General features: G+C 35.6%; 1 protein-coding gene across 5 annotated transcripts in view; it reads right to left on the reverse strand.

The window, feature by feature from the left end:
* Window positions 1–26,328, reverse strand: part of IDE (insulin degrading enzyme) — a 71,460-nt gene that overhangs the window by 18,616 nt on the left and 26,516 nt on the right. For 3 of the 5 annotated variants that reach the window (XM_064144690.1, XM_064144687.1, XM_064144691.1), the window contains 7 exons: window positions 25,132–25,235; window positions 15,777–15,879; window positions 14,505–14,627; window positions 12,201–12,283; window positions 7,006–7,150; window positions 4,128–4,238; window positions 1,834–1,954 (listed from right to left, as the gene is read on the reverse strand). In XM_064144690.1, coding sequence (XP_064000760.1) covers window positions 1,834–1,954; window positions 4,128–4,238; window positions 7,006–7,150; window positions 12,201–12,283; window positions 14,505–14,627; window positions 15,777–15,879; window positions 25,132–25,235 — 790 coding nt within the window. Of the gene's footprint in view, window positions 1–1,833; window positions 1,955–4,127; window positions 4,239–6,356; window positions 6,502–7,005; window positions 7,151–12,200; window positions 12,284–14,504; window positions 14,628–15,776; window positions 15,880–25,131; window positions 25,236–26,328 lie in introns of all 5 variants that reach the window. The other 2 variants (XM_064144688.1, XM_064144689.1) reach the window with 2 other exon arrangements.

A 26,328-nucleotide genomic window follows, 5' to 3' on the forward strand; every position in this document is an offset into this window, starting at 1 on the left:
ATTGTATGCTAGTCTGTCTTTGCAAACCAGATTTCATATATAATGTAAAATATAATTCAAGGTATAGAACTAACAAAATAAGAGACAAAGGAGGGTTGAATGGAAGCAGAGCTTATAACAACCTTTTCATTACTAATTCCCTTACTCTACAAGAATACCAACACTATTATCACCAAATCTATTAATTTCTCATTGTCATTTTCTCAACTAAAATAAAAACAATAGTGCTGTATTTCACAAGTGTTTTGAAAAGACAAATGCAGTCAGAACTGTAAAGTCACTTGGTTACTAAGTGGGGGATGCATATGTATCTAGCAGCATGTAATTTGTATCAGAAACACTTATACTGTGCTTATCAGTCTAAGAGATAGCTCATCACCAGTAAAAAATTAATTTCCAATTCCTAATCAACTCCTTATGGTTATATACTCCTAACATTAATTTTTACCTCAAGAATGCGTAAATAGTGCAAAAGATTACAATCATATTGAGTGCAAAAGCGGAAATGAGAAAAAATGACATCACAGAAACACCCTGTACTTCCAGCAGATTGCAGCAGTGCTAAGCAGACATTATTACTTTCCAGAATTCCATTTTCAGTTGCTCTTATGACTGACTACAGTAGTATTAATCTTATAAAGACAAATTAGACAGGGGACAGAAAATCTTGTAATTTTTCAAAATCCAGTAATCATTAAAAAAGGAATGACCTACATATAGCTGAACCCACTGCCATGAAAATCAGCATTAGTTCTGTCATTGATTTCACAGGCAGAACTGTCATGACTGCTAATCTTAGGGATACCTGCAACCATTCAACTAAATGTGCATATTTCCATCCCAGAGCAATCCTGCAGATTAAAACACACCCTTGTGTATGCTCAAGGCATCTAGGGAGTCAATCTTAATGAAGCAGTTTCCAGTGCACAATTCCCAACAGTATGGCTTGTGAAAATCTTTCACAACTATGCATATGTATTCTGAATCCACCCCCCCACATAAATACAAAAGCAGATATTCTTCTTGAAAAGAATGTCTTGGTGTATTCAAAAAAGGTATTACAAGGTATTTTGTAAATTGCCTAAATAACTGCCTTTTTTGGTAACACAGCATGATAAAGGTAGGAAAGAGTTCTTCTGCTCTTGCTAAAATTAGTTAAATATCTTCATCTGAATTTTCCTCTTCCTGAAAATGCTGTGGGGCACTTTTTCTTTGTTAAAATTCTAATATTCTCTATTATTGTCTACAGAAATTGTGTCTCTTTGCTTTATTATCTACAGAAACAAGATTACCTGACAACGGAAAAAACAGAGTATGCACAATGGAAAGTGCAATGCAGGTACGTTTATTTTAGCAATTACAAATTACTTTAGCAGATACCGTAACCAGGCTCATAATCCACCACTACTGCTAAGCCACTACCACTAAATCATGTCCCTAAACACCACATTCATATCTTTTAAATACCTACAGGGATGGTGACTCCATCACTTCCCTAGGCAAGCTGTTTCAATGCCTGATAACCCTTTCTGTGAATATTTTTTCCCTAACAGCCAACCTGAACTTCCCATTTGAGTTTTGCCTGAAATTTTATCTGTGAATTTTGCCTTTTGAGGCACTGAACCACTTGCCTGAACTACTATTCTTTCTAGAAACTGGAAAACAACTGCACAGGCACTGACATCCAGCACCATCAGCTCAGGTCTGACACTGCAGGGGCTTCACTTGCATAACAAGCAGAGTTCAAAATAGGTACCTTCATTAGTTTATTAACAAGATATTTTCCATAAGCAAAAATAGAAATTATAAAGTCCAAAAGTGGCAGAACATTACCATCTAGAGCTTCTTTTAATTCGTCTTTGGTCCAAGCAACTTCTGTCATCAGGAGTCGGAGATAATATATTGCATGCTGGTGAGGCTGTTCAGCCCTGAAGTTGTTAAGTGATCTCATATACTAAAACAAAATAAAGAAGTTGAAATTACAGAATTCTATTACTAATAAACATAAAATATTAACATTGTACTCTCAACTTTATGTACCATCAACAACATACACTTCAAATGTCAAGAATGTACTCTTGCTTGTTAGACCTCTTCAAAAATTGTGGTAAATTACCTTTAGTAATAATGTGGACTTCTGAGCCTATGGATTAAGCAGTAACCATTAGAATCATAGAATCAACCAGGTTGGAAGAGACCTCCAAGATCATCCAGTCCAACCTAGCACCCAGCCCTAGCCAGTCAACTAGACCATGGCATTAAGTGCCTCATCCAGTCTTTTCTTGAAGACCTCCAGGGACGGTGCCTCCACCACCTCCCTGAGCAGCCCATTCCAATGGCAAATCACTCTCTCTGGGAAGAACTTCTTCCTAATATCCAGCCTATACCTACCCTGGCACAACTTGAGACTGTGTCCCCTTGTTCTATTGCTGGTTGCCTGGGAGAAGAGGCCACCCCCCACCTGGCTAAATGAGCATGAAATCAAACTTCTTTGTAAAATTAATGAGTGGAAATTGAAGTAATGCAGTCAGACCTAAGTAATTATTTAGATTAAGTTGCCTGACCAAGGAAATAGACATTCTATGATGACTGTCTGGGGAGTGCAGAGAATATCACTAAGAGGAAACGGATTTTTCTTTCAGTTGCTTCCTTGTCTGACTTGATTAAGAAAGTACAGGACAATTTGGGAAATTCTTTACACTCTATGCCAGAATAAAGGAGGTATGAGATAAGCATCAGTGAGCATCTCCAAAGAAACTTCTTGAGAATTCAGCTGCACATTTACAAAATAAGTAAAACCTTTTTCTTCTACCAGAGGAATTGGAAAATGCAGGCTAATAGCTCTGGAAAGCTGAGATAATTTCCAATACAGGAGAAAAGTTACTAATTTCAGGGCACATGAGTGAGAAACAGAGAACATGAAGTGGCCAAGGGTGCAACCTTCTATCTGTTCCAAAGTGAAGACAAAAGCTGGTATCTCCCTTATCTCTTAGGGGGAGAACTGCCATCTCCCAACATAACATTTTTGTATGTTGTCTTTATTTTACATATACAAATTGCCTATGTAACACCATCCTATGAAATGACAAAACATGCATAATACAAAATTCACAGGCACATAGGTCGAGGTTTTTTCACTTTGACATTTGGCACATCCAGTTAAAGTTTTCAGATAATTAATGTCTCCTAGGTACAGAGCACTAAATAAAGGGTCATTGTAATAAATCTGCATCATCTTTGATGTTCACCTGCTTAGAATTTCCTACAAAATAGAAATGAACTAAAGAAGGCTCTGGTGTCTGTCTAGGCTAATCATATGTTCAAGTATCACCAACCACAGAGGGTTAAATTAAGACTACATCAAGCATGGAATGATCGTCCTTGCAGCCTTAGCTCTCTCATTTGCTGTAGACAACTTACAAGCTTTCCAGGCCAGAAATCAGCCTGTTGCCTTACAACAGTCTAGTCCTTGTGTTTATACCTCCTCCACAACTCATTGCTACAAGTGTCAATACCTAATTTGTTAGTTTCCTTTGTTTTACTTCTGTTTTGCTCTAAAAAAAGCATTAGAGGAACACTTTTTTTTTTTTTGGGCCAAGGAAATGTAATCACTGTCCATAAATTTACTTCAGGAGCTGAACAAAAATAATCTAACTTACATTCCATATAAATAGATCTGTCATTATATTTAGACTTATTTGGAGACTTCGAAATGTCACCATGTACTTAAGCTGGTTACTTTTCCACCACAGGATCCAAATTTGCCCAGGAGCAGTGCTCCTCTTCATATCTGGAGGGAAGAAATGTTGCACATCTTTTCAACATTTCTTTTCCTTCTTCATCCATTCTGGACCTTCATTTATGCCCAGATCCCTTGGGGGCCTTTCCAAATGGCAACACAGGATATGAAGTTAAGATTTCCCCTTGACCACTTGTTACACTTCTCTCCTATCAAAGCAAGCTGCAATCCCTTGGTCAATCCTAAGAACTCATGGACACAAAACCCACAGAAGCATAAAAGCATCTGCAGTTCAAATGAGGCAGAATTTTACTTTGCATTTCCACAGACAATCAGCCCTCAGATTTCATTTCATGTCACCAAACTCTAGATTTCTCACGCAGCTTACCGCTTCCTTGATAATTTCAAATCGTTTTTCATCAATCTCAAAAGTAGCCATTTTCTCAATGATCTTCTTGAGCAAGATATGTTGCTTGTCATTATAACCTTTTACAGAAAGCTATGGAAAAAAATGCATTATTTGCTTTAAATGTGGAAAAACAAACAAACAATTATCAATTTTTGTATAATTCAGTCAACAATACACTTTCAATACTTACTCTACACTCAATATTAACTTAATGTGAAATAAAAATCCCTTTAGCCACCAAAAGGTAACTGATCAATGCAATATTGCACAAACTCTCAGAAGGTACAAATGTAGATAATTAAAGCCGACTCCTGTTAATGTAAGCAAACTTTACTCAGAATACATTTTTAATCATTACCAAGTATTCAGTCAGTAAATTGTTACTCTAGGTGTCTCATTTTAGTGAAGAAATCCAGATTCAGTGTCTTAAATATTCTCTCCAATTTACTTTGAACCTTGATTCATATTTATCTTGTTGCTCAAAAAAATACTTCATGGAAGTAAGTAGTACTATAAGAAAAGGGGTACTGTCAACAGCAGCACAATTTATAACCAGGATGGTACTAGGCTGAAACACCAAGGTAGGTAGTTAGTCTACAATCATAATGAGATATTGATCTGACCATGAACAGATTTTTTCAAAGTATACAGGAAATAAACCTGGACATGTAAAAAAAAACAACACAGAAACTTAAAAATTACTATATGACTGCAGCAACATATAGGAAGTTACTCTAATTAAAGGCATTAGAAAGCCTTTTGGGAGGAAAAGGACCTTCAAAATTTGCCCTCAAAACAGGAGTTTAATTGATTTGTGCAGTTCAGTTATCAAGGACAAAACTAAATTTTAGGACACGAACCAATATGCAGGTGAATTCATGCTTTCTAAGAGGAAAAATGTTTTATTCTATAGTTGCTGTTACATACCAAAACATGGCTTTCAAGAAAAAGCTAGCATAAATGGAATTATGGCAAAGGCTGATATATTAAATGGCATTAGAGCCCAAAGTGTTCAACAATCACCATGAGTGATTGTTTTCAGTACAGCATCTGTCCTTGCTTGAAGTATCAACACTGTATAGTTGCACCTATTGACTACAGAACTTTTCATGATATAGAAAAGATGTTCCCAGAGTATCAATATGGATTTAATACAGGGAAATAAAATCTTTACAGTCAGAGAATACAAAGACTATACCAAAAAAACCCCCAAAATACCCCAAAACCAACCAAACAAAAAACCCCGAGCTAATATTTTAAATAACTGTAAGTTTCTAAACAGTGACTTAAAATGAAGAAAATTACACATATGCACACCTCTTTTTAATTTATCTTTCATTTTTTTTAAAAGGAATTAACTGTGGACATGGAAACATCAGCAAGTTTTGAAACTCAGAATAGATTATTAAGTTTGCACTAAGTGAATGCTACCAGGAAATTGTTTTGTTCTCTTTTTCCCAATCCAACACAAATCTCAAGAAATTGCAGCACCCTCTTTCATACAGAAAATGTAGAGACAATATATAGTATATTCTCTTACTACGATGCTTTGGAAAATAATCTTCTACAGGAAATTGTAAACAAACTTTGGCATAAAATGATGTTTAATAAAAGCTTTTAACACAATTTACAGAGACACTATTAAAAATCACCTATCCTAAATCTCACAGGAGAAGCTGAGCAATAACCATTTCTCATAATATCAGTATTTATCAAGTCAATATTGTCAGTTGTTCAAGGCATGTTATAAAACATGTAATAAAACCAAACACTAATAAGGACAAACAATAAATTATCTAGTACTGCATTCTAAGGAACACATGCACAACATATTTCCACAGCTCCCTACAGCAGAATTAGAGAATTATAAAGAAATTGGTAATGCTGAGATTCATTCCACAGAAGAGTTAATCTTTTTATATAGAAACCAGCCACATTACCATTCAAGATAACCATGCAAGCGAGTAGAAATGTGAACCGGAATGCAACAGTTACACTGCACGCATGTCCACAAGACACTGCAGTTTTAAGTATGCCACACAGCACTGATTAAAATACAGTTTTGCTTTGCATTTAGTTCATTAAGATATATGCAAAGGAAAAAAAAACATTAACCATCTCATTTAGAAATGCAGAAGTCAAATGTTTTCTCCAAGCTCAACAACTCCCAAGCTGTTTCATTTCCTCCTGTATTTTTTCCTTACTTACAAGTATTGCATTCATTCCTGATGCAATGCCATAGACCAAACCTGAGAGGCGTGCTGCATATGTATACTCTTTTAAATCATCCTTCAATAACCTGATAAACAGGTATGTCATGTTGCAATGGAGAGGATCAGCATAAATGTAGCGACTAACAAAAAGAAAAACAAAAGAAATGCTTTGATACCTCAAGCAGTGACAAAGTAATGGATGAAGAAACATGACTGAAGAGTATGTATATGCAGCCTCATGATCAGTAGTTCTTGAACAGGAAAGCTGAAGTGTACCATTTATTTAATAGCATGAAAATATTTGACAAACTGAGATAATTATGTAAGCTTGGATTAGGGTTGCTTTTTTCTTCTTTTTTTTTTTAATGGAAGAAAAAAAATCTTAGAACTAATTAATTTAATTAATGGTTTAAAAATAAAGAAGAAAATTTGCTTAATATGAATGGAAAGATTGTTGAAGACTTTGAACAAAATTCAACTTAAAATTCAAATTAAAGAAAGGATGGTTAATAACCAAGATCAAAAGGAGTAACAGCCTTAGACGCGTTTTTTAAATAGTAGTCCTTCCATCAAATCAATATAAAAATCTTGATGAGTGGAAGTAGTTTTAAGGCTCTAAGCTCTTCCTTGATTTGGGTACTTACATACATCCCATAGATGGTATTTTGGAGATCATAGTTCAAGCCAGCTAGTTCTGCTGCATATGCATACTCGTTGAGGGAGTCTTTGAGTAGTTCAAGGTACAAATAGGCCATGTTACAATGCAAGGGATCCACGTAAGCAAATGGGCTGGAAGAAAATGTTGAAAGCAAAATATGCAGTTTAAAATTATTTCTCAGTTTCTTTTGGCCTTTTAAGTTTCATCTGAAGGAAATAATATTTACTGCAAGTATGCTGATGGATCCCATTACGAAGAATTTCTATTCTGAAGCCAAACATGAACATACCTGAAAATATTTATTTGGCTTGCTTATGGTTTGAGTGATGCTGAAATATATTGAAGATTCCAGGGATATACTCTTATTTGTGCTCACAAATCAAGACATGTTAGATTTACTCCACTGCACTGTCAGAATTCACCAAGGATAAACTACACTGTGAATAATCAACAATTTGATAGACTGAAATGAAAGCCCAGATACTGAACATTTATCCTTCCATAATATCAGAAAACAAATTCTTTTCTATCATAAAAGTTGTGATATGAAAAATATGCAGCATGTGCTAAATTAGTGCAGGAAAGAGGTCTGGCATATTTGTCTTCATACCACTGCAATATTTTTTAATGGTAACCAGTACATAAGCTCCACTGTTGTATGATCACAAATAATGCTGTCATAAATGTCTCAAAAAGATAAAAACAACTCAAAGATTCAAGCTGATCTTCAACAGCACTAATTGTTACATATCTCTGCATTTTACAGATTTGCAAAGACAAGCTGTGTACCATAACTGAATATTTATTACTAAACATTCTCCAGTGCATAAAATTCATTATCAATTTCACAGAAATAATCAGCAGTATCTAAACCAACTTGTTGGCAGTATATGCCTCACAATTCAAAACTGCTTAATTTGCGTTTATCTCTTCTAAGCAGATTCTAGTGGTCATATTTAGAGACCTGCTAATATGTACATTTATGCTAATACAGCATTGTAGTGCAGTGTATACCAGTATTAATTCTGTAAAAGGAAGATGACATTGCCACAATACACATGCTGACACTTTAAAAAGTTACTAGTAACTTTTAGGTGGACCTTGACTTTTTCCTCTTAGATTATGGGAAGGGATATGAGAAAAGAATAATTTTAAGGAAAAAAAAAAAATAATCTATTACAGATGCTGAGCCTGCTACAGCCCAAAAATTTTAGTGTTGGATATGCTTTTTTACTATCGCCAAGTTGATTCTTCCAGGCTTGGGCTTATGTAACTCAAGCAAACAGGTCAATAAAAACACATAAGAGGACTCTACCATTTGCATTTCTCCCTACAACTAGAATTTCCCCAAAACGAGCAAATTCAATATGCTAACACAAACAACACTGAAATTTCAACTGAATTCAAAGCAAGACTTAAGTTAATCCTTGTTATTATAAGACTTCCTCCAAATTCATTATACTCTTTTCCATTTTGATACTAAAGACTTAATAAGTTTGAGGGATTACTGTGTCTGTATCAGTTACAACTTCTCTATACTCACTGAGATGGCAAAGACCAACAGGGAGTTTTGAAAATAATGAAGACTACTGAATCATTAATCTTCAAGTGAAAAATAACAGAAAACAATTAACATTGTTCTGAGAGTTGCCTTCTGTTACTGACAAATTAGTAAATAAATGCTTATTTCTAGTTTTACCTTCTTTACTGTATTGAGGAAGCAGAACAACTCAATCCCCTAGAGTGTATTTTAAAAAAAACCAACTAGTCTTCCCCTCCTTCAAATAGAGCTGTAAGTGACATAGCTGGCTAACACATGAGCAACTCCAGTTGCTTCAAGGTAGCAAGTATCTAGTTAAAAATAATTAGCATTGTATTTTTAACATTTATATATCTGAACCGTGGGAAACCTGAAAGGCAGCGCTGACGACTGTCTTTGTGAAGTTTTCCAACAGCAGCACATTACACATTGTTATTTTGTTTCCTTTTAAAAAGGTATTCTTGTCAAGTTTAAGTCACATGAAAGCAAAAGCTTATCCAGCCTAAAGAATGATGGTAAGTCCTGTCTTGGGAGATTTTTACTGTGGTGTTTCTTTAATGTAAGACTTGTACCATGTAAAGGTTTTTAGTTTTGGAACAAGGTGACTTGAAGAGGTTCTGATGTTTGAAGTAGAAACCACCCTCATTAACTTCCTTTTAATTCATTTGCACAGCAGCTGCTGTAACATCTGGGTCAGGATTTTTTCCTGTAATTCCTGATGATCAGAGATGCAGGTAGAAGAAATCCTAGTTTTTTTTCCTATTTTCCTGAAGTAGTCTGTAGTGTGAATAAATTCTGGTCATCTGCTACAAGGCAGCATAGCGATCATAATCCAATCTAGAATGGAGCCTAAAATCTCTTACAAAAAATCCATGACATTAAAATGGTTTTATTCACCAATTCACTTGGCCACAAGAACCATGGGTAATTTTTTCAACTCCAATGAATAAACACTGCATTTTTTTCCCATTTCTCCAATGACCAGCAATGACAACACCGTCACTCTCAAGAGAGAGAGACTAACTAAGAATCTTTATTAAGTATCAAAACCAGACAAATCTGATTACAGCTTCTTCAGGAGATGACATACTCTGGCATTTGGTGCCATGGTCTAGCCTTGAGCTCTGTAGTAAAGGGTTGGACTTGATGATCTGTGAGGTCTCTTCCAACCCTGACGATACTGTGATACTCTGTGATATGCAATTACTACACTATTTTGAAATAAAAGAACCCTTGCCCCCAAGCCTAAGAAAAAGCCACCTTTCCAACTGTGACAATTACAAGGAGAAAAGAGTTAAATAATTCCATTATATTAGTCAGAGAAGCTGAAGTACTCTTGCCTTTTTCGAAGGGCTCATTGAGTTGAAAAGTACAAATCTAACTTGGAAAGACTATCACCACTTAGTCGAAGATGTCCCTGCTCATTGGAGGAAAACTGCACGAGATGACCTTTAAAGGTCCCTTCCAAATCAAATCATTCTGTAATTCTATGATACAGTGCATATGTGCATATACCTTCGTGTGCTCTACATACAATCGTTACCTTTTAAGCATTCACACATTGGTATAGAGACTTCATCACTCAATTTGGAATTGGTTAAAAAAAAACCCAAACAAAACCAGGCAACCTATAACAAATTCAGTGACCATCAACAATATCTTGGATTTTGGACAAACACAGTGCAAGGGAAAGACATCAAGTATGAACAAAGATAGCAAGGTATTGCAGCTGTTGTCCTCTGAATAAGAGATGGGCAGTTACAATCATGTTCTTCCACTTCTTAACACATTGAAGGTAAAATAGTTCTAGTATCTGCCCTGTGGTTTCAAAAAGCAAGAATAAAGAGGAAGCCCATTTTCCCGAACTAGTACCAAGATCTGAAGCCCTCTGATAATTCTCACAAATTCTGTCAAAAAGTGTTTCAGTCAAAACAAGGACTTGGCACTGTGCGCAGGAGCATCTATCAGAGCCCACAGAACAGCCTTTCCAGAGACAGAACCATAGAATCAACCAGGTTGGAAGGGACCTCCAAGATCATCCAGTCCAACCTAGCACCCAGCCCTATCCAGTCAACTAGATCATGGCCCTAAGTGCCTCATCCAGGCTTTTCTAGGGACAGCGACTCCACCACTTCCCTGGGCAGCCCATTCCAATGGCAAATCACTCTGTCTGGGAAGAACTTCCTCCTAACATCCAGCCTAGACTTCCCCTGGCACAACTTGAGACTGCATCCCCTTGTTCCGTTGCTCGTTGTCTAGGAGAAGAAACCAAGCCTCACCTGGCTACGGCCTCCCTTCAGGTAGTTGTAGACAGCAATGAGGTCACCCCTGAGCCTCCTCTTCTCCAGAGTGAACAACCCCAGCTCCCTCAACCTCTCCTCATGAAGCTTGTGTTCCAGGCCCCACACCAGCTTTGTTGCAGTTCTCTGGTCACGTTCCAGTATCTCAACATCTCTCCTGAATTCAGGAGCCCAGAACTGGACACAGTACTCAAGATGTGGCCTGGTCAGTGCTGAGTACAAGGGAAGAATAACCTCCCATGTCCTACTGGCCACACTGTTCCTGATGCAGGCCAGGATGCCATTGGCTCTCTTGGCCACCTGGGCACTCTGCTGCCTCATCTTCAGCCTACTATCTACTAGTATTCCCAGGCTCCTTTATGCACGGCTGCTCTCCAGCCACTCTGTCCCCAGCCTGTAGCACTGCTTGGGGTTGTTGTGGCCAAAGTACAAAACCCTGCACTTAGCCTTGTTAAATCTTATCCCATTGGCCTCTGCTCACCCATCCAGCCTGCTGAGGTCCCTCTGCAGGGCTCTCCTACCCTCCAACAGATTGACACCTGCTCCTAGCTTGGTGTCATCTGCAAACTTACTGAGGCTGGACTCAATCTGAATCATTTAATTACACCGCTTTCAGTAGTCTTGCACAGAAATAGCTGCATTCTAAAGACAGAGTATTTTTTCTAATTCAAAAGCTAGAAATTATTACTTGAAAGGAACACTAAGAAGGTACATCATCATGTTCACCTAAAAAAAAAGTAATTTTCCTCTGACAAAAATAGCAGAACTAACATTGCTGCAATTCATCATGGATCCTGAGGTGAGAATCACACAATCATTGATAATAGTGTTCTTCTGCAAAAAATAATCAGTTATTAGTGTCAGTTACATAAAATCTCACCATTTGAAGCACTTAAGATTTTATTATGGAAATAGAAATAAAATTTAAACATAAAATCACTACCAGAATAGCATTTTATAAAGAAAGCACTATCTTTAAACAGCTATGACTTAATCATCAATTAAAAATAACACACACAGTTTCACAGAGATATATTGCAATACGCAGATTTGAAGGAATATTTCAGGTACAGAAAATAAAACAGAGAAGAAAGTTTGTATAGAAAGTCTTTTCAGGCAAAACTTTCCTGTTAGTATAGCTGGAGCACCTCAAACTGCTTGCTACTCAACTACTGCGAACTTACAGAAGCCTGTTTACTGTTTAGATGTCATTGTATATCCCCAATGGCAAAACATATAAAGCCTCAATACGTGCAAAAAAGTTTTTGCCACAGAAAAGCAGATCCTCAACAAACAAGAAACTTTTGGAGAGTGATTTATAATATACTTAACATTGCATACCTGAAAAATTCAAAGTTGAGACAAGCTTTTGGCAAAAAAAACTTGTCATCTTGCTTGAACCATAGTTTGCTCATAGCAGTGTCCTGTGTCAAGAAAAAAGGTTAAGTCACCTAACTTTTAACTGTAATATATAATATTTTTTTAAAAGTCTCCTCACCACTTCAAATCTCAATTTACTGTTGTCCCCTTGAATTCTCTAACTTATATTCTTACTATATAGATTAGTGCATACATCCATATATATCCATATTGAGGCTGCTTATCACATCACCTTAACAAGCAGCTGAATGGCTGCAGTACTGTGACTGAACAGCTGATCTAAACGACAACTTTTCCATTATGCAGCATTACAGCTACATGTTTTAGACTAAGGTTATAATGGTGTGTTCAATGCTTTTAGTAAAATAATTAATTCATTGTATGTTGTTTTAAAGTAGTGTTAGTAACAAAACCCACAAGCCTTTAGAAAAAGCAGTGAAAACTAGTTGGAAACTAAAGGATCTGTCACCAACCATTTTCTTTCAGAGTAATATCCTCATACAGGAAAGAATCTAAATGTCTCCTATTGCTTTTTCTCCTACAAAAGCTGTGAAATAGATTCTGTTTCAATTCTAGTTAAATTTATCCCAATATCCATCTTTAAATTGCTATATACTGAAAAGAACTTGTAAATGCAAAATTATTTCTCTTTCTCATGTTTTTAAGCAGATGTTCATTGCTTCTCAGGGATTTGGCATTATACTTTTCTTCTCCTTTCTTGCACAGAGTAAGTAACTCATGTCTCTTAAACCACACCCTCTACACAATATTTGATGCATACTAACAAAAGTCAAATTACTGTCTCTCTGAAGTAACACTTTTTTTCTCTGTTGAATTGCTACTGTACAGTTTAGAATACATCTTACACCAGGGATGTAACTGTATAGTCATGTCCCTGGAGATACGATCCAATAGCTAGAGATCACTATATGCAGTCTGCCCCTCAGGCCAAAGCCCATTTCTTAAATGTCCTCTTTCCTGAGGGTTTTTTCAGGACAAGATGTGCTATTACAACAGAGGTGACCTAGTGATATACTGTCAGTGAAAATGGCCATCCTGCTGCTGCATTTATGTTCCCATCCCTCTTCTTTTTCATAACACTGGTCCAGTTCATAGTGGGGTTCTTTTTGTTTTGGTTGTTCAGGATTGTTTGGTTGGTTTGGTTTTTTTTGTTTGGCTTTTGTGTGTCTGTTTTTTGTTTTGTTTTGACCTAATCTCTATGGATTCAGCTCTTGAAATGTTTTGCTGTTAAAGTCTAGGAAATGTGAAAACAGTACAGACAGAACTGGGAAGAAAATATGCAGGCAAAATAAATAGTCTCTATTTCATCAAGTACAGAAGATTATAAAAAACTTCCCTCAGAAAATATATTTTAAGTGTAAAGAAAAAACTAAAGGCAAATACATTTCTAAATCAAACATGCCTTAAAGCAAAGTTTTTGTGTAGATCAATTACCTAGCTAGTAGAGACACGAAAGAACCATGAAGTTTCTGTAGCAAACCAATGTTACTGAATAGAGCTGTAATAAGTATCCCTGCTGAGCTTTAGGGTTTCAGTTCACAAGCACAAACATGTGCTCAGTCCTGTTAATAATACTGCTCAAGTATATACCTAAACACCTCATGCAGAAAACTAAACATTTTCCTGAAGGATCTCTGCACTAAAGCAGACATCCAGCATACAAAAAGTATCCCTGAATTGAATATTCAAGCTGAAGCACAACATTAAAACAGAACATTTTTCTTATTTATCCTCCAAATAAGCCTAGAAGAAAGATAAGGACTGTCAAAGGTACCTGAGATTTGCTGAATGTGTTAAGATCATTAAAGATGCTTCCAGAAGACTGGACAGTGATGTTTATTTACATGTTTAAATCTCTACCTTTTTGCATAACACCACAAGCTTTTACCACACACAGTTACAAAAGAATAGCCTTGTCTACACCCACAACTCACTGAAAACTGCTCGAAAGAATGTTAGCAGCCACCCTTCTGTTGAATGAACACCTTCAATACTATTTCTATCAACTGTTAACATGCTTGGAAAACAACAGAGTTCAAGATGTTTATATATTCATTTTTGTAGGAACCCAAATAGTCATAATTCAATGTTTAGCACGAATGAGCCTTCTACTGTCTTCCTAGCAAAGCTGTCTATGCTTTTGTTTATCGTATTTTGGAATATGACATGATCTGCATTTTAGAAACATCAGAATTTACTTCTAACTTCCCAAAGTCAGCTACATAACAAGTACAGATAGCATACCTTGACAAGGGCAGGGTACTGTGTTGCATCTTTTTCCAATGGCAAGATCTCGAAGTTAGTAGGAATGAATTCATTCTTCATTGGAAGCTTGAATTTCCCATTCAGGTCAGCATTTTGCCATTTCTAGGTAAGTAGGAGAAATCAATGAGGCTAAGTAGAATTTCTGCCTAATTAATGGATATATTTATCTTATGCTGCAACAAAGTACCACTAACTTATGTATAAATGCTATTGGGATAACAAGAAAATAAAAATATCCGGGAATCCAATTTGAAGTATGTTATTAACAGGATGATGTGGCTGAGGAGGAAGATGAGCGATAAAAAGTAAATTGAAAATTTTATAGTAAAGTACAAGGTGGTTCTGTGGCTCAAATTTTCTGCTACTGTGAACTCTAAACTATGGTATTAAACTATATACATAAGCACGAATGCTAATCAAGACCATAGGCAGGGACAAGCTAAAGAAAGTGCAGTGTTCCTATGCCATGTTGGTTCAAAGTATGCTTGGTTGGCCCAGTTTAGCTGCAGGGTGAATTTTACTGTCACCTCTTCTTAAAATAATAGATCAATCAATTAATTTCAATAAGGATTTGTCTACCTTTACTGTCATTTTCATTTTTAGGAGCTTACTTAATTAGTAAAATGTACTAATTCTCTCATTTGCAAAATCACAATCATAGAATGCTAGGACTTGCAAGTGACCTCTGGAGATCAAGTCTGACCTCCCTGCCAAAGCAGAATCAGCTTAGACAGGTCACACAGGAACGTGTCCAGGCAGTTTTGCAAGTTTCTAGAGAAGAAAACCTCCACAACCTCCCTGTACAGCTTGTTTCAGTGCTATGTCACCCTTACAGTTAAGAAACTTTTCCCCACCAATTTCAAAAGCACAGTTGTAAAAACACTCCTTTCTGAAGAACAGGTTATCTCATTAACATTTAATAAAGACTTCTAAGTTTTAAAAAACTTAAGGCTCACATTTTTAAGTAGACACTGCATATTACGATCTTTTATAGCAAAAGTGGTATAGCATTCCCTGTACTGATATGGTTTAAAACCATTAAAATTTATCTGTCCTATGCAATAAACATTTGCAATCTAAAGACTAATATAAGATACTTTTCACAGTATTAAACAGACTTATTGTGCAATTTTCATACTATGTAGAGCAGCAGATTTTACTTCTCCCTTCAGTTCAATGGAAAATTAGACAAAGAATTTACCACTGTCTTTCATTTGCATTTATTAGAATATATTAAAAAAAATAACATGCCTTAATAACTTCATCAGAAATTGCTTCTTGCTTGTACTGTGTTCCATACCAGTCTTCTGTTCGGTCAGTTTTTCCTTCAAAAGACTTGGAAACTATTGCAACTCTGAAAACAGAGACAAAGCACTTTGTCATGAACATATCTAAGAAAAGGCTGAGAAATTAGTCAGAACACTATTTCTGTTCTATCACTAGAATGCATTTACTTATGCAAATAGCACGTGGGCAATTAAGAGTACATCTGGATGGCAAGTGTATGTATGCTAAACCACACACCAAGATTAATCATGAAATCAGGTTCACAGCATCATTTAATTTCACTGTTTTTCTGAAGTGATAAAATGTAGAGGTACACACAATTATTGTTGCATCCAATTTCTATTTTTCAGGCTTTGTACTTGTTCCAGAAAAAAGAGAAGTGGTCCTTAAGATCTTCTACAGAATTAAATGAAGCGGCTACAATGTTTTTCATACCGCCCAGATCAACATTCAGGATACATAAAAAATACTTACTATAGAAATTTTACACTGGATGTAGCATTTTGGATTACATTACTGCAGTGTTACTCTTCTACTCATAATCTGACAATAAGAGAATATCTTCATTTTTTTAGTCATTCTCATATTCTCATTTCAGAATTCCCAAAGGGTGGAAGTTAGCACAAATACCTCCGATGTATATTTAACAATCACTAGATTGTAGCACAGTGATGAGCTTTACCAAATCTTGTGCAGATGGCTAAAATGAACATTAAAACATCAAAATATGTGCAACATAAGTATTCTTTTCTAAATCGCAGTATTTTCAAGCCAGGAACACTCTGTTGGGTATTTCCTGTGTGTATGAAAAGTGGGGCTCAAATCAAAACAGCCATATGGCTTTGCCTCAAACTACAGTATTTTACTTTACAAATGTCAAGGACTAGGGCTGGGCCAGCCAATAAGTGCAAGTACTTAGAAGACAGCTGCAAAGTAAATCACAGAATTAGCTTTGTTCTAATTCAAACCAGGACAGCAAACATGGCACTGGAGAATTCACTTGGGATGAATTCTGCAAAGCTCTGAGAAGTTTAAATATGTGAACTACTAATACTGTCAATGCCTATGTCCTTGTTCTTCCTCTTTCATTTCAAAATAATCAAGAAAGCTATAGAAAACAGGATTCTGCTGCATTTAGCTCTAAATTCCTCTGAGGGTTTTCAAATCTGTATATTACACTTGGGAGTAGAACAACAGTGGGGTAAATAAGTAGCATCAGATGCATTTAAATAAGAAGAAGTAGATCTCAGACTCAATGGGACTGTGAGGACATGTTGTCTAGCAAGAGATTCAAAAGTTGAAGCAGGACTTGCACCACAGTCTAATCTTAAGACTGTATTTTAAATCATACACAAAAAACAGGGGCAATCAAATCTCACTTTTCAGGGAAGCAGACTTTCTCTGGTTGGAGGAGGAAAAGCTTTTTACTCCTGTTCTCTCGGCAGAAGTTCAGCAAAATCCAAACCAGAATTAAAATATTCACCTTTGGGATACATTATTTAATCTCTTATTGCCAATGGCAATAGAAATGGTTACAAATTTTATTGTTACTTCACTCTGCTTTTGTATTTGTATGTTACAGTTAATTTTTATACAAGAGGAACAATATTAAAAATATATTCAGCTAATACCTAAGCACTTCAACGATAGAGAATATTTGTTCTTGCAACACAGCAGACACTAGCTTGGTCAACAAGGTGAAATTTATTAGAGATTCTATTATTTATATTAAAATGAGCCATAGAAATATGCTATTATGCTTTGCATTTTAACTCGGGACAGCTCAGCTGGTGAGCCATAGCTCTAACATGTACAGATGAAGTTGCTGAGAAACTATAAAAATCATAAAGTCTACTACAATTTTCAGGCCTTTCCATCCATTAAATAAAAAATACAGGTAATAAAAAAAGAGGATTAAGCTAAAAGATTATCCTGATAAAATTCCAATAATTACATGATCTGAGCTAATATATATACAGGCATATGTTTTTCAACATTTCCTCCTCCTACCCTTCTTCAATATACCAATGCTCAAGCAGTAGTGACAACCCAAGCACCCAAACATTCGCTGCAAGAACATACTAAAATTAGAGAGCTAAAAATAATTGTCTCCTCAACATATGATAAAACAAAACTGTGGAAATCGTGACTGCAATTCCTCAAGTAATTCTGCTTCAAGAGATCCTACCACCCTCCCTATACCCTGATTTACTACTGGAATCATTACTTACACTTTGAGCACTCAGAAACCTACCCACAAACATATAAAACAACCTAAAAGGCATTTTATCTGCCTGAGAATTACAACCTAAACCAAGACATGAGCGCCAACAGCAAGGGCCATGAGCACAGAAGACGGGAAAAGAAGCACTGCAGGCAGAAATACAATACCATGCAGTTACTTAAATGTTCCATGATGCTTTTTTCAAGTTACCAGTTATATAATGTTACTTTTGTTTTTCATTTCTGTTGCGCTGTATAGTGCTATGCATAGCCACATGGTTTAAGATATCATTGAAATGCACTGAAAGGCAAGAGAAGCAGTCTTTGATAGGATATCTGCATCATATTTAAACTCAACCAATGTAATTAGGCATCCAAGCCATTCATTAATATGGAACATAGGTAAAACTATAAATGCAGTTTACTTCTGTATGTGTATTCTTGTACATGTAAACTGTAGGCTTCAGTTATAGTCAATTTTCAAAAAGAAGGATGTTTTCTATAATGTGGAACATATTTACTTGATAGCATCTTGGTTTTTACTGTCCTGAAATCTGAAGTGGAACTACAAGTGACAGATCCACAGAAGAGTGTTAGATAGAAGAGAATTCATGCTTTAAAATAAATACTTTCAGGAAAGATTCTCAACTGTTCTATTCCAGATTTACATTAAAAAACCCAGGCTGCTAAGGGTGAAAAAGTAACAGACTTTAAGACCATAATTTTGTGGCATTAGTAACAGCCAAAAATTAATTTGTACTTAAGAAACAACTGGGTTTTTTAGGAACAAATTTAAGCTTGTCTTCCCAATGATGATAGTGTCAAAAAATGGGAAAATACGACACATTATCTTACTCAAATGTATAAAATAACAAGACTGTGACAAAATTGGCAAAAAACCTAGGTCTGTTTTCCTTCAAATAACTTCCTTCAAAATCCTCAGTAAAACTGGTATGAAGACATACAGGCTATGCAAAGCCAGTGAGAACACAGGCTAAGAGGGTAAACTACATGTGGAGAGATATAATGTTGCTATGCAGCATTCTAATCATTCTGTAGAAGCAAAAGTTATTTGTTAGGATTCAATAAAACTAAGTCTATATAAACACACTGGTTTATAAAGAGAAGTGAATGAGAAAAAAGTGATTTTCAAGATCTTCACTCAGATACACCACAATTAAAAAATAAACACACACATTCTATATTTATATCATGTTTATCATCAGGGAAAAGCATCACTGGCTGCAATGAACTACTCAGTATCTGACATTCTAAGCCTTAGAAATTTCTCTATCAACATTTTCAGCATTCATTTTATTTTTCTTCACTCTAGAATAGTACTAGTGCTGCACTTCAGCTACCAAGAGTGGAAAAAACAGCTCATTTGCTATCTAGGGGAAAATGTTCTTTAGTTGCTTAATCCAATGAGTCACTAGCTTCTTAGACTTTAATAAAAGCATTTATTCTGCAGACGATGAAGGGGAAAATTTGTACTGGAGATGATGGGAATATTACACTTTTCAGTTAAGACTGCAACACATGCCAAGTCTATTCCCTTATCTTCACAGATGGCTGGCAAAACCCAATGCAGTTTGAACAAGTGAAAAATTATACTTACATCTTAAAAAGGTTTCTCTCTTAGGAAAACCAAGCTACTGAACGCAACAAGTAGAGTGCAGGGGTGGGAGGGAGGAGAATATGAAAAATTCCTGTTATGGTTCAGTCACACAGAAGCACATATGGATACTTGCTACCATCTGTGAATATGGATATTTTTCCATACTTTTTAAAAAACACAGTTTGTTAAGAAAATAACATTTGAAAAGCTAAACTTTTAAAAAGGACTTTGAACAATATCAAACTGGGAACACAGCTACCCCAACACTGATGCCAAGAAAAGTCCTTAGTGTAGGTGAATTGCAATGGAGTTGCAAAAAGGAAATCATAAATAAAACCATGATATAAAGGAAGATTTTAGATCAGTAGAAACTAAACCACTGCAACAGAGAATTTATGAAGAGAACAAAGGAGTGAAAGAAAGCAAAAAGAGGAAAAAAGATAAATAAGAGGGAAAAAAAAGTAAACAGGAGGAAAAATGCAACAGGTAAAGCTGGATGCTAGTTCTTTTATCAAAAGGAAAATATAAATTTATACATGAGCATAAACAGCAGTAAATGGTGTAAAATCAGAATACACGACACTTAATCTTTTATTTGGTTTCACGGTTTGTGTTTCTTCTTATAATTTTGCAGAAGACCAACAGTCTGAACATAAAGAGAACAAAGATGCTAATACATGGTTGTTACTGCAACAGCAAATGCTAGCATGGCTTTAGTCTACACATAATCAGCAGTACATCCATCATTACTCTGGCCACATACTATTCAAACTCCAAGTAAGCCTGCTGATGCAGCACTACAGAATTCAATCAATCTGTGTTAAAATATCAAAGTTTTGTTGAATTCTGTTATCAAAACTGCATTTAATCAGTCTTTGCTCACTCTCTAGTTTGTATGTACTTATATTTAAGTCTTAACAGGACAGCTGTAGGTATAGCTATGCATATTTAAGCGTAAGAGAACCAACCCTCTTGTATTTACTATCTTGAAACACTACAAAAATCTCTGCAACAAAAATAATATATGATTTCTTTAATGGTAAAGTGATGAAGCTATAAAATCAATTATATTCCAGATTTGAAAGTCTCTTTATTTTCCAAGACATAGCCTTTTTTTTATTTCAAATGCTTAAAATTACGTATTAATTGCAACCTACTTCTTAAGCCAAGGAAACAAAGAGACAACGTGGTTAGTGCTGAAGGAAGATCAAATGCACCATTTCTCTCAGCATCAAAAACAGAACACAGTAAAAACAACTTAGAAGAAAGCAGAGTGAGACCTAAGACATTCAAACTCCAAGATAACATAGAGACTCAAACACAGAAATTAATAGATGACCATCCCCCTCTGATCACAAGCTTCCTTGATTCAGTCATCATTACTCTTCTACTATGAAAACTTCGACACCTTCCTGTACAGAAAAGCAAACCTATTCTGTCAAATTTAGCTTCCAAAACTGTGACTCTCCAATCTAAACATACTGAAGTCTCCTATTTGCGAAGTCACACAAAATAACATTCAAAAGAGGTTGAATTTGAAAGCTGAGATGAAAACACTATCTCCAGTATCTTAAGAATCAAAGCTCCCCACTTGCTTCAAATACTGAAGTTGATCATCTTCAGTTAGTATTTGCTCTAGATGTGTTCCACCTTAAAATAAATTACTTCTTTTATTTAAGACTGATCCACAATTATAAAGTATAAAGAATACTTCCATCTTCAGCCAAGTCATTATTAAAAGTGAGAAGACTGATGCAATCCTACAGAATGACTATAAATGATACACACAATCATAAACAATTGTTTTCTTTGGTCAATAATGTTTCAGAGAAGTTATGGCTAAATTCTTTATCTTTTCAAAATTACTTTTTCCTCTCTCTAAGAGGATTTTTGCTCATCTTGCTCTTTCTTGCCCTTAACCAAGAACAAAGAGGAATGCAGAATCACAACTGCAAGTTCAAATATGAGTTTAAGGTACATCATGAAACAGCTGTTTGCTACACATATAACGTTCTAAATTCTTCTAAAAATTGCCACTGTTACTCCTGTGCTTCTGATCACATTCCACGGACTTGAATTCTCTCCCCCTACCTGTATGCTCTATGCCTTCCTCACACTAATAACTTTCAAACAACATTAATTATGGCTGTTTTATGCTCAGCTACTGTGAACTGGAAGGGACTACTGAAAGGCTGTCACAGCCAGCAGCAAGAGTAACACAAAAAGCTGATGAGTGGTCTGTAGTGTCCATCCTCACAAGCTTAGAGTCTGTAATTGTATTTACATGTATTTATTTCTTAACTTTTAAAAAAATTAAGTAAACACATGCTCTGGAAGTTCTCTGGCTAATTACAAACACACAAGTTATATTATCAAAGGTATTTTTCCCTAAGGTAATACTGATTGTCTTTTTGCAATGTGAAGAGATACATTTTAAAGCTATGTGAAGCATTAATAAATATCAGAACCAATTAAGCACCTGTAGATCAATTTTTTTCATACTGATTTAATAAGCATTTACCTATTGATCCTAAGCAATTCTAAAACCAGATAGAAGTTCAAATTCTAATTACTAAAAAACAGTCTTTACACTAAAGGTGAGAGTTTGATACAACAGCTTAAAAAGCTGGGACACAGATGAACACAAAAATACATTTTAAAGAGAAGTATTTAATACCACAGAAAGAGAACCTGGAAATTTTCTTTCGAGTATTGTTTGTTCAAAATATAATCTCTTGAAGTATTTAAGCTTTAGCTGCAATATCCCACGCACATTACACACAGATGCGCACCCACACGCAATGATATAACCTCTTCTTTAAAGGGCATTTATTACTATGGTAACTACTGTCACTGACATAGGCAGCTCTACTTATTTTATCATTACTTGCCTGCCCCTAGAAACACCAGAATCCCATCATATCTGCAAATACAGATCAAAATCCAATTTGATTCTAATTTATCCAGAAACTAGTTGAAATGGCCCATCTTTTTGAAATAAGGGAGTATGCATCTTAAACTGAATTAATAGGACAGATTTTGTTGTACACAGTGAAGCTCAAACTTCAAAGTAATTCACAGTAATTTCAGAACACTGAAATGTAAAAATGCACAGAAATGTATGAATGCATGCCTTGCTGCCCTTCCATATCCAAAACTATCTGAAAAAAAATCAGTTTAGAGCATATGCAGAAACAGACCCCTCCAAAAATCTTTTTTGGTATCGTATATCTGTCTTCCAAAACCTTGATGAATAGGTGTTCAAATATAGTAAGACTGATGTGCAGAGCTTGCTCTGTGTTTTCATACACTTAGTACCTCTACACTGCTAATTTAATATTACAATATACACCAAAGATCTATTAAAAGAACCAACTGAATGAAAAAGAAAAAAGAAAATTCAGGCTCCACAGTGCTACTTTAACTGTTGACCAAGCAAAATTCTAGTAATTAAGACTGTATGCACATTATTCATAGATATAAATAGACACAAATTCAGATACTATCCTACTGAATCTCTGCCCTATTCAGTGCACAGAACAATTAAGAAAGTTGTTCTGCATCTCATGTTTTGCTCAATGCATGATCTGACTTCTCTTTCCAATATTTGCCCCTCCTTCTAAATACACAGAATTACTAAAGGGTCCCTAGCACAGCAATCAGTGTTACAGGAACTTCATATTCAAAAACAGAATTATGAAATTATTTGGGTTGGAGGGACCCTAAAGACCACCTAGTTCCAATACCTCTGTCATTGACAGGGACACTTCCCACTAGACTAGCTTGCTCAAGACCTCATCTAACCTGGCTCTCACTGAATATCATAAGAGCCATTCATTTTCATAGGAAGCTGAGGCATATTGAGATGCATGTAATTATGGAGTACCCATGCATTTTAGATGCTCACTTGAAGATTTTTCTAATTATTTCCATTGTATGATACCTCATAAATTCAACACACAGCTTATGTTCAGTTCTTTGTGGATTCAGGCCCTCTAAGTTAGACTTCAAGATCTTAGGCATACTCAAGAAAATAAAAAGGAGTGAAATTATTGGTTTGATGTGATAGATTTGTTTTAGGAGCTTGTCTTGTGCAATTTAGGAAGCCTGTGACAACGCAAAAAAGCTAGCTCTCCTGGACAGCATTAAAGAAGTTTAACCTTGAAGATCTGCTTTTGCTCTTTCTGCATCTTCCTACTACTTTCACTACACATCTTCCAATTACACTGGTAGGTCAGGCAGAGCAATACATGCCACTGGTGTATTATAATGCAGTTTCAGAACATTCCTGTTCTTTAAGAACTGAAACAGAAGTTTATACGGAGGGAAAAAAAAGAAAGAAAAAGGTAAGTCTTGGTAAAGTTTAGTTTGTCCTTTGTGAACGATAGTGCATTTATTCTGCACAGGCTTTTCTGCTCAGTTCCTCAAGGTTTACTCCTGCACTTAACCATTCCCAGCAGTTCCACTAGCCAGCTTCTCTGTCCATCCTTGGCTAAGATACCAGCTCTGCATTGCTACAAGTATCGCCCCTTAAATTACCCCCATAACATCCTCTGCCAGCTCTCTTGGTCACAGGCTCTCCCCTCCTCCCTCAAGCATTTTGTGCAGGCCTCACTCCTCCTCCATTAAGCTTTTTTTTCCCACCCTGCTTCCATTATCCTCTCTATGGCTCCCTGACTCCTTCACTTGTAAATCACCATCTTGGCAAAATATTATGCCACTTATACCAGTCTTGTATTCAAACAGACATACATTTGCTCTTTCAGCTTCTCTTTTCTACCCAGCTTGAGTAAGGACTCAAGTTTCTCAAGAAAAAAGGAAAGAGAGGCCTCTAGGGCCTTTTTCAACATCTCGTCTGGTCAGTTACCATGCCCTGAAATTTGTACTGAAGCACACACATTCTGTAAAGAAAGCCCATGTGCAGTATTGGTCACTCTCATATCAAAAAGATGTTCTGGAAGTCAGAGAGATTTTAGCAGTGAAAGACACAGCTATTTCTACCCACATAAATTGGTAACCTTTTCAGAAGGTCTGCTAACCTATACAAAGTTTCAAGACATTCCACAAGGAAAAAAAAAACATATAGAGCAGATAAAAGCCATTCTCTTAACAGATTTCCAGACCTAGCTCTGAAAGCATTCCATGTAAAATCCCCTAGCATTTTACTGAGGCAGGATAATTTTACTTTTTTTTTTCTCAGTAACAGTTGAGCTATTCCAAGTACATTCCTAGAAACTACTTTAGTATGAAGAAGACATCCTGCATAGAAAGGAACGAAAGGATGGTTCTCTCTGAACAGGAAGTTACATGCATTTAAGAGTGCTTATTTTCAATGGAGAGCAGAGATATTAGCACACAGAACAATTAACCTTTTCTCAATGACATTTATTTTGGAGCTGTAGGATACACCTAGGCATTTATGTTTACATCAGTTTATCTGCTTTCTTAAAATACAAGTTACTGCAGAGTTTAACTTACCGAACGTTTTCTGGTCTCAGTTTATCCAGTACCATCTCTATTAAATCAGGCCTGAATTCCTCAAGCAAATATTCAGCAGCTAATACTTCTTCTATAGGATAATACTAAAAAACAAAGCCCAGAAACATAGAGATGAATTAAACAAAAGGTAAGCATGAAAAGCTACTGTTTTCTAAAGGAAACAAAAACTTTTACATCTGGTCACTAAATCTGTATTACCTTCTCAGTTTCCAATTAGAAAAACTTAAAATACTTGTCTAAACACTAATGCACTCTATGCAATCATATTTCTTCTACACTTGGTAAATATTTTAAGCAAAAAGAGTGGTAATATGCAATATAGAAAACTATGTCTCAATATAAAAAGTAACCCACCTTTAAATAGTTTTTTGAAGTAACTAAAGGAAAAAATAGCACAGTAAATGCTGACCCCTGGAGGCTATTTTTAAAGATCAAAGAATACCAAATACTCTGGTGAGTATATCACAGTGCACTTGGGAAAAACAAAATAGAAACAAAAAAACAACCTACCTAAAGAAAAAAATGCTACTTTTTTATTTAAAATAATTTAAAGGAAAGTCTATGTCAATTATCTAAAAGCATAACATAAATGTATAAAATGTTAGAAATTATGTATTTAGGATCAAACTGAAAATCTTTTAACATATAGCACTATTTATGTAGGAAAAAACCCACAACCTTAAAATTCCTCTACGTTTGACAGGAAAAATTGTTGACTTAACATCTGTTTAACAAGGGAAAAATGCTAGGTGACCTAAACACCTAATACTTGCAGTTTCCCATACATGTCTACTTCATTTGACCAGAACTAAGAAATTACTTTCTGAAGTACATATATTATACAAAAAAACTACAGTGGAATGATTTCTAGATCACAGAGTAACTCAGCAAAGGATTCTGGAAAAGACAAAGGACTGGAGACCAAGAACAATGAATCAAATCTTTGATACAAAAAAATCAACTGTGAATGCTAAAAATCCAGAATTTAAGAGGCCTCATCCAAAAGATTCACCATACACAAAGAATGCTCATTCTGTATCAACAGCTAAACAGACTAAAAAACCTGAAGAGAGATTTTAAAGTATTCTATCGCTTCTAATCTGCATTTTCCAAGGCAATACAGACTTAGTGACCAAAGGTCTACGCTTTATTTCCTTTAGGAACACAGGCCACAGT

Source organism: Pogoniulus pusillus, chromosome 6 (genome assembly GCF_015220805.1).
Source record: "Pogoniulus pusillus isolate bPogPus1 chromosome 6, bPogPus1.pri, whole genome shotgun sequence".
NCBI classification, from domain to species: Eukaryota; Metazoa; Chordata; class Aves; order Piciformes; family Lybiidae; genus Pogoniulus; species Pogoniulus pusillus.